Source organism: Garra rufa, chromosome 5 (genome assembly GCF_049309525.1).
Source record: "Garra rufa chromosome 5, GarRuf1.0, whole genome shotgun sequence".
Lineage (NCBI taxonomy): Eukaryota > Metazoa > Chordata > Actinopteri > Cypriniformes > Cyprinidae > Garra > Garra rufa.
In genome coordinates, this window is record NC_133365.1 from 23,861,998 (window position 1) to 23,876,129 (window position 14,132).

Consider the following 14,132-nt stretch of genomic DNA (forward strand, 5'->3'; position numbering starts at 1 on the left):
CGAATAGTTTTATAATAACGTTTATATTCAAATGTAACGTTATGCATGCATTAAAAATGTATTTATGAAACAATTTTTTGATATACTGTTGACAATGTAACCATAGCAACCACGCAGATGGACGTTTACATTTGTGAGAGACTGTGGTGAATAATATGCCTATACTCAAAATTCCTATCAAACATTATTTAGGAATAGTGTCTCAGTCTCAGCAAGAGGATTTCAAAAGACGTTTCAAAAAAGGGGCCGAAGAAACTCATACTACTAGAAATGCCACCGGTGTCAGAAGGTATCTGAAGAAATAACTTACAATTTATTATTTTGCTGCTTATGCCAAAACGAATGAACGAAAAGGTGATCTATCCGTTATTTAAAAATGTACACTAGCAGTCAAACGTTTTTAGATTTTTAATAATTTTTAAAGAATTCTCTTCTGCTCAGCAAGCCTGCATTTATTTGATCCAAAATACAGCAAAAGCAGTAATATTGTGAAAAAAAATTACCTTTTGAAACAACTGCTTTCTATGTGAATATATTTTAAAATGTAATTTATTCGTGTGATCAAAAGCTACGTTTTCAGCATCATTACTCCAGTCTTCAGTGTCACATGATCCTTCAGAAATCATTCTAATATGCTGATTTGCTGTTCAAGAAACATTTATTATTATTATTATTATTATTATTATTATTATTATTATTATTATTATTATTATTATTGTCAGTATTTAAAGTACCTATTTTATATGAAATGAATAGAAAGATCCAAAGATCAGCATTTATCTGATAAATAAATAAATAAAAAGCTTTTGTAACATTATACACTATACCATTCAAAAGTTTGGAGTCAGTATTTATAGAAATTATTAGTTTTACTCAGCAAGGATGCTTCAAATTGATCAAAAGTGATAATAAATGCATTTATAATGTTACAAAAGATTTCTATTTCAGATAAATGCCATTCTTCTGAAGTTTCAATTCATCAAAGAAACCTGAAAAAAACTCTACTGTTTTCAACATAATATTAATAATAATAAACGTTTTTGTACAGCAAATCAGCATATTAGAATGATTTCTGAAAGATCATGTGACTGGAGAAATTATGCCAAAAATTCAGCTTTGAAACCACAGGAATAAATTACATTTTACTCAAAAAGAAAACAGTTATTTTAAATAGTAAACATATTTCAAAATTGTACTGTTTTTATTGTACTTTGGAACAAATAAATGCAGGCTTGGTAAGCAGAAGAGTCTTTTAAAAAGGCCTCTAACACTAGCTTGCCCTATTCTTTTTTTCATTCTTGTTTTCTTTTTATTTATAATATAATAAAAACCTTGCTACGTTCAAAACCTTTTGACTAGTATTGTTATTATTATTATTAATATTATTATCATTAATCTGACATTAACTATGACATTTGTCGTATTTTATAGAAACCCCTTTGAAATAACAGAAGGCTTCATTAAAAAATACAATCAAGCTCAAGGCTGCAAAGAGCAGGAAGAGTATGAAGATCTTGCAAGGCAGTTTCTTAGTCGATGCAAGGTATTAAACATGCTTCCTTCATTGTTCATCCGGTTTAAATGGCTTTAGAAATAAAGGCTTCATTACGAAGATGTAGTCAATTCAGAAAAAAAAAAACATTCAGAACTTCTGACAAGTTGTAAATAAATCGACCCATTAATCTCTCCAGCCACAAGGTGGAGACATATCTCCATTGATGAAAACACTCGCCTAAACTGCAGTGATTCTCTCTTTGTCCTCAGCGTCGTGCAGGATTCACATCTGGAGGTGAAGGCAAACATGTTGATCTCCCTGGGGCCTGGACGCAGCTTCGCCTGCTGAGCTTGTGCAATGGAAAAGTTAGAAATGGTGTGCCAATGACTTGCAGTGACTGTCAGTTTCTATTTTTACAAATGAATCATCTGATACAATCGGTTGCAGAATTCATAGTGAGAGTCACAGTGTGTGGCATGTGTTGACTCCAATACTCAAAAGCTAGTCAATGCTATGGTACTTTTAAATGCTGTTAGACTGAATAATTACAATATTCACCTATCATGAATATTGTACACAAATTCTTCAAAGAATACTTTGGTACATAAATTAACAAAAACATATTACCATGGTACTTTTTGGTTAATTTCGTTAGTGGAAAAGTGATAGATGATGTCCATGATTTTTCTTAGATTCACTGGATGTCCTGGTCGTGTCATTGGACCATGCACACATTCATGCAGATCAGATCCCTGTGCTGTTTCACCTGGCAGAATCAATCCAGTGCTTACTGTGCCCTGACACAACTATGTTGGACCAGCCATGTTGTTATGAGATGAAGATGCTGCAGGTATATGCAACACAGTATAAATATCTCTAAACATGGGCCATTCTGTAATTGCGAACACTTTAGTGCAAAGTTCCACATACAGAATGTGTTATATTTAGTTACCGATAAAAAACAAAGTTATACAGGTTTGGAACAACATGAGGGTGGATAATTGATGACAGAACTTTTTTGGGTGGTCTCTCTTTAAATCTGTTTACATTTCTTACAAAAACATTTTGTAGTATAAAAATGTGCGGTTAGGTATATTTAAAAAGCAAAAACATATTCATAAGCACTCAAAAGCCAACTATTTTAATTAAACGTGCTATTTAAAAAAATATTTGTAATATTTATATTTGACTTGAATGTAAAAATTAGTCAAAACATTTTTTTTAACCAATAAAATGCTATAGAAATCACACTCAATTACTTCCCCAAGTACATTTATTCAGATATTTGTTAAATGAACACAAGCAAAGCCTTTTTTACTCTATGTAGTTGCAGAATTACCCATGTATCAGTCCTTATCTATATATGTTTCTTTTTCATTTATATTCCTGCTGACAGTTTCACTCTGATTTTTTTTTACAGCTTGGTTATTTAGTCTCTCTGAGGCTGTTCATCTTTCATCTGACTGGTAATTTGAAAGGATATCAGCCTAGCACAATCTATCTTCACAGCTTAAAAGGTTTGAGACAGTCTTGGGTCAAACATTATTGCAAAGGAATAAAATGTCTGTATTCATCACTGGGTTTATATTTACCAATCCAAAGATGTTTTAGGGCACTGCTGTATCAAAACTACAAGACCGCAAAATAAGTTTATGTACTTAATAATTATGTTGGGTTATTCGTTTTAAATGTTTAAAAAATTAAAAGTTTAATGAAGATATTATACATTAACATTTGTTAACATGTATGAAAGCCCATTTTCACCATTTAAGAAAAAACAATTATTTAGTAAATCATAATTATTACATTAAAAGTCAAAATTATGAGACACTAAGTCATAATTATGAGATAAAAGGTCATTTAAAAAAAATAAATAGTAAAAAGTTTTTTTAAAACCTCACGCAAAAAATGCTAAGTTATAATTATAATTATGATGTCAGTAATGACATAATAAGTTGTAAATTTGTGATAAATTATCATAAAAAATCAAAATTGTGACATTAAGACGGCAGAGTAAGTTTGATCAATTGGTCAGATAAATTTGAAAATTGACAAAAAAAATAAATAAACAATGAGATGAAAAGTCAAAGGCCCCGTTTACACGAAGGGAAAACGCAGATATTTCCCTGCGGTTTGGCCTCTCATTTACACGAAAACCCCGTTTTTATCACAGAAAACGATTATTTCTAAAAACTCCGGCCAAAGTGGATAAATTAGAAAACGCCGTTTTCACGTTGTAGTGTGGACTGTGAAAACGGAGGCTTTTGAAAACGATGACGCATATTTATAGTCATGTGACGCATATTGTACCAATAGATATCTATGTTTACACCAGTAATTGTGCCTGTGCTATTCACACACTGCTGCTAAAGAGATTTACCTTGTACACTCTTCAGTCCTAAAATGATGACGGAAAATTTACTCACAGTTGCTGTCCTGCAAAACATGACGACAACTGCTTTTCAGATAAAATATGAATGAGCGTGATATATAGACGCGTCAGTGGATAATGAGATATTTCCGTAAATTATCCCGCCAGAAGAATTGCGTGAAAACTTATTACGTCTGTATAAGTTTGGAGGCTTTACGCATGCGCAGTAAGGCGAATTTGCTGTTTTCCTACGTTTCAGTGTGGATGAGAAACTTTTGGAAAACGCTTGGAAACGCTAGTGTGGACGGAGAGCGTTTTAAAATGAAAACTCCGTTTTCAAATGTATCCGGATTAATGTAAACGTAGCCAAAATTATGACAAAAAGTTGTAAACATAGCTGCAAGCAGCAATTAAGGGGCCAAGCACAACAGAGGCAAAATGAGGAGCTAAGCATGGCATTGGGCATCAGACCAACTGCAACAATGAGTAATTAAAGCCATTTTAGGATGATTTTAGCAAAATTATTGAAAAATCACAAAAAAAAAACCTCTAGTAATATGATTTAATTGGTGATCACTTATGACCAATAGATAGCGCTGTTATAAAATCGACGTGGTGTGTTTTGTGTGAGGTGGCAATGGCACACACAAAGTTTGGTGTCAATATGTCAAAGCCTTGCAGAGATACAACCTCAGACTTGCTATACAAAAACTGTTTTGGCTATCAACACGAAATCCATAACTTTTTGTCAGCACAGTCTGAAGATGATGACTTGGTTTTAGTGAAAATCGGACCAACAATCTAGGAGGAGTAAAAAAAAAAGTAGGTTTTCAACATAAATCAAAATGCCGAACAGGAAGTTCAGTCGACTATGGCAAAATTGGTATCTATGTTCTCGGTATGACCCGAAGGTTTATTTTTATTACAATAAGCTAATGTAATGAAAAGTTATTAGCATTTTTGAAAATTTCATTCTTAATGGTTAATGAAAGGTTTATCACGTTTGACCAATAGGTGAGGTGACAATGGTACACACAAAGTTTGGTGTCAATATGTCAAAGCTTTGCAGATTTTTTACAGTCTCAGATGCAGTTTGGCATATTTCCAGCAAATTCGTTAATGCGTTAAATGATAACCATTTTTGTATGTCGATACGAAATCCATAACTTTTCGTCAGCATGGTCCAGATGATCTGAGTCATATTTGGTGAAAATCAGACCAACAGTCTAGGAGGAGTTTGAAAAAGTAGGTTTTCAACATAAATTAAAATGGAGGACAGGAAGTTTGGCTAACCAATTTATTATATAAACGTTATTAGCATTTTTGATAATGTCTTTATAATCTTTGGCCACAAGCTGGTGCTGACCCCAAACTTTTTGAGTACTGTCAGGACATAGTGGCAAAGACATATACCGAGTTTCGTAATGATACGCCATTGTGTTCATAATATATAGCATTTTACGCTAAATTCAAAATGGCTGATGCCCAAAATGGCACCATTTTTGCATGCTCTTCGTCAAATTTGTTCATGTGTTATTCGAGAATGGTTTGCTTAATTAACTTTACTTCCTAAAAAACATAACCTAACAATTTTTTTATTCGACTCAATTTGGCATGAGCCAAATATTCAGAGAAAATTGTCCTTCTAGACCTTACGGATCAAAAGTTATTAGTATAAACATGAGTGAATTTGTGGTGATGCTAGAGAGTTTGAGTTAGACTCCAAACTTGCGGCGGTTAATGTTGAGACTGTCCTCTATCAGTGTGCCAAATTTCATAACTTTTCCAGAAGCAATTCAATGGGCTGCCATAGACCTCCAGACCAGAAGAAGAATAGTAAGAACAATAATGGATAAACTTGAAATTATGTTAAATTAAGTCATAATTATGACAAATGTTTATGACATTAAAAACTTTTAAAGACTTTTTATTCAAAATTGTTATTTACTAATGCATTATTTTTTGTGGTGAAAATAGGCTTCTATACGTGTTAATAGACGTTAATATATAATATCTACATTTTTTCTTAGGCGACAGAAACAGGCTTGCTTAAATGTTATATGACATAATGATTTATATTTTGTCAAAAATAAGTATTGAGTTATGGACTGAGGACAGGTGTTTTCAAAGTGTAAATGTTTCTTCTGTCAAAACTAATGGCAAGTAAAATTGTGGGACATGTTTCAAGAATGGAATGCTTATGGAGTTTACAGCTGTCTTCATCTGTTGACAGGGCTGTTAAAGTGTGAGACACGCTACCAAAAGTTCCCCAACTTGTTATTTTCTGTTCACTTCATGCTGCGCGTCGGGGAGGTTCTGTGTGGTTCCAAACTTACCAACGACAATTCAACGCAGGTTTGAAGGCTAGGTCAACTATTTTAGAAAGTGAGCGCTGAATGATTCACTGAAGTGAAAACTTTGTTTGATTGACAGGTCTCTGTGGAGGCACAGGAGCATGGTGTTAACCAGATACTATGGCAGTGCCTTCTGAGCTATCACTGTGTGCAAAACAATGGCACTCAGCTCTCTCAAGTGATCAAACAGCTTATGTTGCTGAGAGATAAACTTCAACATGACAACTGGTGCGTGAAGTGTTTGGAAGATGCTTTCCACTGGTTTTTACGTTATGTAAGCAGCTTATAGGTGGAACTGTAGGTTAAAATCCCAAAGTAACATCAGCGTTTTCACCTTCTCTGTTCTCAGGGCCGACTGTGGGTTAGGACTGATGATTCTGGGAGAGGCTGCCAAATCTAGCATGCTGTGCCTGCAGACTCTTATGAACCTTCACATGACCCAAAGACAAGAAAGTTCCCAGGTGCATAAGAAAGTAGAGGGTTTTATGACTTTAATCTAATTTTTCAAATATTAATATGCAGTGTAGCATTTTTGTTCAAATATTATGCTTAACTACTTAAAAAGATGAGGTTAAGTAATGAGGTTCTTTTTCTTCATTTTGATTTGTGACCCAGAACCACAAAACCAGTCTTAAGTAGCACTAGTATATTTGTAGCAATAGACAAAAATACATTCAAAGTCAAAATGATCAATTTTTCTTTTATGCCAAAGATCATTAGGATATTAAGTAAAGATCATGTTCCATGAAAATATTTTGTAAACGTCCTACCATAAATACATCAAAACTTATTTTTTGATTAGTTATTTGCATTGCTAAGAACTTAATTTGGACAACTTTAAAGGCAATTTTCTCAATATTTAGATTTTATTGCACCATCAGATTCCAGATTTTCCAGAATAGTTGTGTCTCAACCAAATATTGTCCTATCCTAACAAACCAGATATAATCTTATTTATGCAGCTTTCAGATCGTATAAAGGAAATTATTCTATCTGAAAAAAACAAAACAAAAGGATACTGAAAACCTACTGAAAAACTTCATTACAGAAGATGTTATACATGTAGATGTATTCAAGAATTCGTACCCAGAACAGTTCTAAATAAATATCTAATAATCTGATTAATTATTACTCATTGTGTGGAAGTTTTATTTTTTTGTGTATTTTGTTAATGCAGGAAATTACATCGCAGAAAGCGTCCTGGCCGTGGCAGTTGGAGCACATTTACTGCTCCATTTTGATGGACATTTGCCAAAACAGCCACTGTGCTGAAATTAAGAAAACAGCCCTCACTGGACAGTCAAACTCTATTAAGTGCAGATGTTCTGGAGGACTTATAACCTTGCTAAAAGAATGTAAGTGAAACAAACAGAAAGATCTACAAAGTAAAAAGTAAAAAAGCATAACATAAATCGCTTTTATAATAAAATTGTGGCCAATTCTATAACGAAAGTTTATTCTGTGTGGCAGCATTTATGTACAGTGGCTTTCAAAAAGTATTAGGTCACATAAAATTAAGTTTGTTCAGTTTTAAAGGGGTCATCAGATGCCCATTTCCCACAAGTACATATGATTCTTTAGGGTCTTAATGAAATATACTTTGGTTAAAAATTCTCAATAATAGTGTAAAAAAAACACCCTTTTACCTTGTCAAAATCAGCCCTGCAAAATATCAGCTCATTTTATCGCATGGGCCCTTTAAATGCAAATGAGCTCTGCTCGCCCCGCTCGCACCTCTCTGCTGAGGGATTACGAATACGAGCTGTAATGTTTATTTTAGCCGCAGTTAGCCGCGTTTAGCTGCATTTAGCCGCATTTATCGGCGAAACTTGCCAACGAGCACATTATTAAGAAAGGCCATTTGCAAAGATGCATAAAAAATCCTTATACTCATTTCTGCTGTGGGTGAAGCTGCATCACGAATGATTCACACGAACATAGACGCATATGTAGATCGGGATCGGTGCTTTCCTTTTAAAAATGAAAGTAACGTTGTCCTCTGCATCTTCAGTGGCTCAGATGTCGGGAGTAAATGACGACTGCTATGTTCATTATTACATCCAACAACAGAACACCTCAATCGCTCAATTAGAGTCTTCCTCTGCACCTGAGTCGACACAGTGGCAATCGTATTTAGACTGTTTCAGCTCGGTGAGGGCGGGTCTAAGATAAGACGCTCATGTCAATCAACTGTGTGCCGACACAACGACAAGAAGCTGAGAATGACCTGATTTAAAAAAGGGGATATTACTTTTAAAGATTAAAAAAAATACCACTGGGTGGATTTTTATCATTGTAGGGTGGCTGTGTACATAAACTGTCAACAAACATTAATGTTCAAACAACATGTAAAAGTGAGTTTTGCATCCGATGATCCTTTAAAAGTCCACTGAAGTGCCTTGAAACACGCAGCGTTATTCTATGTGGTGACGTACTTTTAACTGAAACAAAAACATATCGCCCAGCCCCGCCCACTTCTTTTGAATAGCCAATAGCGTTCCATTAATATCTGCTCGGGCCAGAGCCGTTGAGCTCGGTAAAGCTGCATTTGTAAGCTTATGACAACCACAGACTACTAAATTACCCCACAGATTCAATATGAAACTCTTTCTAAAACAAAATAGTGATCATAATCATGCTGAGGCTGTGTAGTTTAATACCTGCCGACCGCACATATGAGCGCATATGATCTGCTCCGTGTTATTGCGTTTCTGTGTAGGGGGCGGGACACTACGGACTCTAGAGAGCATTTGATTGGACAGAACGTTTGATGAGAAACTGAAGTGCACGGTGATATCATCAAAATCGTTGATTCATATCGGCGGAAGTGACGAGACTGTAAGTTTTGAATGCCCATATCTTGTAAACCCGAATTTTGTCGTTGTTTTGAAGCACACTAGCTTATAGATAATCTTAAGGCTAATATATTCATACTAAAAGCCAAAAAACTTTCATTTTGATTTCAGGGGGACTTTAAATCCTAAAACAATAGACAAAAGTATTGGAACACTTTTTTCTGATTGTCAAAGAATAGAGAGTTTTCACAACGTGCCATTGGCCATATTGGCGATAATGCCACAAACATAAATAATGCCACTGAACCAAACGAAACTTGCATATTTTGCTGATTATTGCTACTGAACATGTTCAGCTATTGTCATGTTTTGGGTTGTACTAATTGTTTGGACCGGGAAAAACATTTGGAGTACTATAGACTGCCAAAAGCTATAACAAATCAGGGAGAAGAGAGCAAAAAACTGTCTAAGAAAGAAGGTGTTTGTGGTTGGCCAAACTGAACCAGGGTTTCCAGGGCAAACATCTTGACAACATTCGAGTTTGTTCTTCTTATTTTCTCATACAATAGTTGAAATATTAGTCTAATATTTTAAATAATACTGCTCGTACGTATCTTTACCACCTATTAACTTTATTTTGTCAAATATTGCACCCTTTCCTGCTTACTAAGTCCTCTATATGATTTAGCAGCTTCTGCATGTTTTTTTTTACTGTGGTTTAGACAGCATAAATTAGCAGAACAACGTATTCAGTAGCACATTACCTGTGCAATCCATGCTGTTGTTTACATCTGAGTATCTCCAATATGGCTGCGCATCTGAGTAACTGACTATACCATGACGTAAGTGCAAACCCTCTATAAGGGGATCATGTTCATAATTATTGTGATAAACTACACCTGTGGTTACTGTGATCGAGAATACCTGTGTGAAGTTAAGGAGAACTGACTACATACAATGCTGTCCATTAATATTGGCATCCTTGGTAAATATGAGCAAAAGTGGCTGTGAATAAATCTGCTTTGTTTCCTTTTGATCTTTCACAACTATATTCTTTGGTTTTACTGCTTGTAAGGGATGATTAAGGGAATCTGGCCTTTGTGTTCTTCATAATTATAATCTTTTTGAACAAGAAGGCTGGACAACTTCATGCCCTAGTCCCCCTCATGTGCTAAAAAAATGTGAATATGAATGGGAATATACTTCAGAGATATTTTACTGTCTAGGGGTGCTAATAATTGTGGCCAACACGCATTGGAGCAAAATATTTATTTCATAATGTGATTTTCCCCTAACTTTCCATTGTTTTACTTCAAAGACAGGTTAGACTTTTGTGTATTTTTAAAATTAAAAATCAAAAAGATAAACAATGCTGATTTATTTTTACAGCTGCCTTCGCTTATATTTACGATGGGTGCCAATATTAGAGGAGGGCAATGTATATCTAAAATTACTAGCGTTTCCAAATACTAGTTTACTACCATGTATTGAAAGTAATGCACATATCTGTGTGTAGTGCATGAAGACAAGTGGAGGCTGCGGTACAGTGTGGTTCAGGGTTTGGCTCAGGTCAGCCGTGGGATCACACTTCGGGACGGTCTGAGGAACATTGCCTGGTTAACACTACAGAAACACCTGAAGCAGGAGACAGACCCCCGTGTCATCAATGCTGTGAGGATCACTGAGGTACTAGTAAATGTAGCCTAAATATTACAATACTACTCATTTATTTAAATAAAAATACAGTAAAAACTGTAATATTGTGAAATATTGTTACAATTTCAAATAACTGTTTTCCATTTGAATATATTTTGAAATATAATTTATTCCTGTGATGCAAAGCTGAATTTTGAGCATTTATTCATCCAGTCTTCAGTGTTACATGATCCTTCAGAAATCATTCTAATATGCTGATTTGCTCCCCAAGAAACATTTCTCCAATCACCAGTGTTGAAAACCACTTAATATTGTATAAACAAACAAAAGAAAGAATGCAGTTGTGTTTTCTGTTATTTCACTCTTATCCAGCTGAATAATGCATGAGAATTATGTAGATTAAGTCCAAATTTTAAGAAGGAATATTGTGCCCAACACTGAGGTGATGTGATAATAGACAGTTTATGAGGCATCAGAAAGGAAAAGTACATCTGATTTTAAACAAAATGCTGAAGCACATTGTTGTGGCTTTAAACATTCATCCGGTGCGACTGCATTAAACTCTGGCACTATGAAATCAAACAAGTCAAGAACAGAATCTTAATTCAAGCCTCTACATGATCAATAGGACCTGCAGTTTCACCCTGTTATTATCTCCTTTCCAGGGTGATAAAAGGCTTCTGGAGAAGCACAGAGAGAGGATGAGAAGTTCACACACAGTTGATGTGAGTGTATGCACACAGAGCGAGGGGATCACTGGTCGGCTAGCGCACACTCTTTCCCAGATCTGCCCTCCAGTTCAGCTCACTATTCATTCTTCAGACCACCGGCACAAAATAAAAACCTCCAAACCCAGGAAAGAAACAGCTTCCACAGCCAGTGCTGGAGGAGGACACCCTAAACTGATCACATCCCACTCCATTAGTAAAGACCGCCACAAGACACCAAGGTTATTAGTTTCTCTTCTAAAAATTACATCTGCTTCACTGAACAAAAAAGTACTGTCATTTTCTGAAGTGCCACCATGGGAATACCATATTTTTGAAGTTTCTCATGCTCAACAAGGCTGCATATTTTTGGATTAAAAAAAAAAAAAAAAAAGAGTCAAATGGTAATATTGTAAAATAGTATCACAAATTAGAAAAACTGTTGGTAACACTACAATAAAGTGTCATTTGTTAACATTAGTTAATGGATTAACTAACTTGAATGAAAACAATACCATAATCACACTATTTATTAGGGGTTCAAGCGTATAGCGTAAAACTGATCGGGCAGACCAAATCGTAGAGACTTAAAACATGGAGGAATGGTAGTACTCACACCACAATGTCACAAAGGCTTAGCCCAATCGGTCTGACAGGGGGCACTACAGCGACAGAAAATTACGAAATCATTAGTAATTCCTAAACGGGTTGTCGCAGGCTTAAGTGTCTTATGTCGTTGGAATCCTTGGATCATGCCAGACAAAAAAAATCATCCATTACCCTAAAAATAAGCACATTTTCAGGTATTTAGCATTTTTTGAAAAACCTACTTTTGCAAACTAGTTCTAGGTTTTTCACCCGATCGGAACCAAGCCAGTGAATATCAGTGATTATCAAAACAAAAATTTAACTATCAAGAAAAAAACCTCCGTCCCGAAGGGACGCCAAAACATTGAAAGGCGTCGCCAATCTCAAAAAGTCATTGAGATTGCCCTCTTGGTGGTGCTGTAAGAGGGAAAAAAAACATAAAAACGTCCATAACTACGCAACCGCTTGGCCTATCGACATGAAAATCGGTACGCATGGTCTTGGCCAAACGTGCCACTAGTGGCTGTAAAGACGGAGGTCGTTAAGAACGAAACTCGATGGGCCTGTTTGACTCATGGCCCTAAAGGTCTGTAAGAAATTTGAAAGAAATCGGCCACTAAAGGGCGATATAGCATTTTTCAAGAGTAAACAAGTGTATATTGCGTGGTTTTTCACACATATGCGTGATGTCCATATCATATGATAGACCTCCTCATTCCGAACAACTTTGCCTCTAGAACCACTGCTGTTAATCAAACCGTTTGTTTAATGATTGAGAAAATGAAAAAAAAGAAAAAAAAAAACTTTTGTGAACTAGTCCTATAGGTTTTTTCGCTCAGTCTGCAAAAAACTACTGCAGTGCAATTCTCTGGACTCTTTAGGTCTATAATTATCAAAACAAAATTGAACCTTTGGGAGAAAAAAGAAAGAAAAGGGGCCTGTCCAAATATACCCAAAAGTCTATAAAGCCTAAACAAAAACTCAAAACTTCATGAATCCTGGTGAGCATGTGACAGGTGATTCTAAACAAGCATGCAAAGTTTTAGGGAGATCAGACCACAGTTGGAGCTGTAACGCACATAAAAGTTAAAAAACATATTTTTTTCTGTGATAAATGACCTGAATTTAACAGAAATGCTTTTTTGTTAATCTTTGATTCAGGTTGTTAAAGAATTGATAAATAATATGTAATGTTTTTTTTTTTATATGTACTTAAATACCTTAAAGCCTTTAAACCCTGTTAATTGCTGCTTGCATCTAGTTAATAAAATACGGCAATTCATTGTTTGTTCATGTTAGTTCACAGTGCATTAACTAATGTTAATAAACACAACTTGTGATTTTAATAATGCATCAGTAAATGCTGAAATAAACACTAGCTAAGATTAACAAATGCTGTTCATTCTTAGTTTATGTTCAGCAGCCATTACTCCAGTCTTCAGGGTCACATGATCCTACAGAAACGTTTGAACTTATTTGCTGTTACATTTTGTTACATATCATTCATTATTCTAACCGCTCTGCTCTATAGATATTAATATAACACTGCCCATTAAAAAACTCATGACCATTTAATCATTCAGTACTGTGGTATATATCAAAATACCACAGTATTACCATCCAACAGCATCACTGTATCACCTCCACAGTACTTCATTTGATCTCTTTCATTTCAAATATGTGCCATATTTGATCAGACAGGGCAAACATGGAGCTTCTCATCTGGACCTGCAAACCAGGACTGATATTGATCTGATTAAAGTTGTGGAAGATCAAGTGAGTATTGCATTCCCTTTGATTCAGTGCACTAATCCATCAGCCAGTCAGAGACGGCCTACTCGCTAAATGAAGTTTAGATTAGTATTTAGATAGAGGTACAGTAGTTGTTTGTTAACGGGATTCAAGGAGCTTGAGACTAGAGAAATATGTGCAGACAATTGCTAAAAATCTATTATTATTCTTTTTCAATCTTTAGTGGCAAAAGGAACTGAAAATAATGACGGAAAGAGAAGAAGAGATGGAAAAGACAGAGCTGGGAAAAAGAAAGCAAGAGGAAGAGGAGAAGATCATGAAGAAACGGATGGAAAAGGTCAAAAAGAAGACAAAACCTTATGAGTTACCAGTCTATAGAAAGTCTATAGAAATGAGACATGGTCCATAAAATCC

The 14,132-nt window shown here is 35.1% G+C and overlaps 1 protein-coding gene across 1 annotated transcript; it reads left to right on the forward strand.

Annotated features, from left to right (window-relative positions):
- The first annotated feature begins 155 nt into the window (after nucleotides 1–155).
- Nucleotides 156–14,127, forward strand: tmem232 (transmembrane protein 232). Its single transcript, XM_073840019.1, has 13 exons — nucleotides 156–289; nucleotides 1,432–1,543; nucleotides 1,765–1,870; nucleotides 2,188–2,345; nucleotides 2,916–3,012; nucleotides 6,100–6,221; nucleotides 6,300–6,448; nucleotides 6,570–6,681; nucleotides 7,413–7,575; nucleotides 10,532–10,701; nucleotides 11,337–11,620; nucleotides 13,664–13,742; nucleotides 13,942–14,127. Exons 1-13 carry the CDS (start codon nucleotides 156–158, stop codon nucleotides 14,125–14,127), a joined length of 1,872 nt encoding a protein of 623 aa, XP_073696120.1.
- The last annotated feature ends 5 nt before the right edge of the window (nucleotides 14,128–14,132 follow it).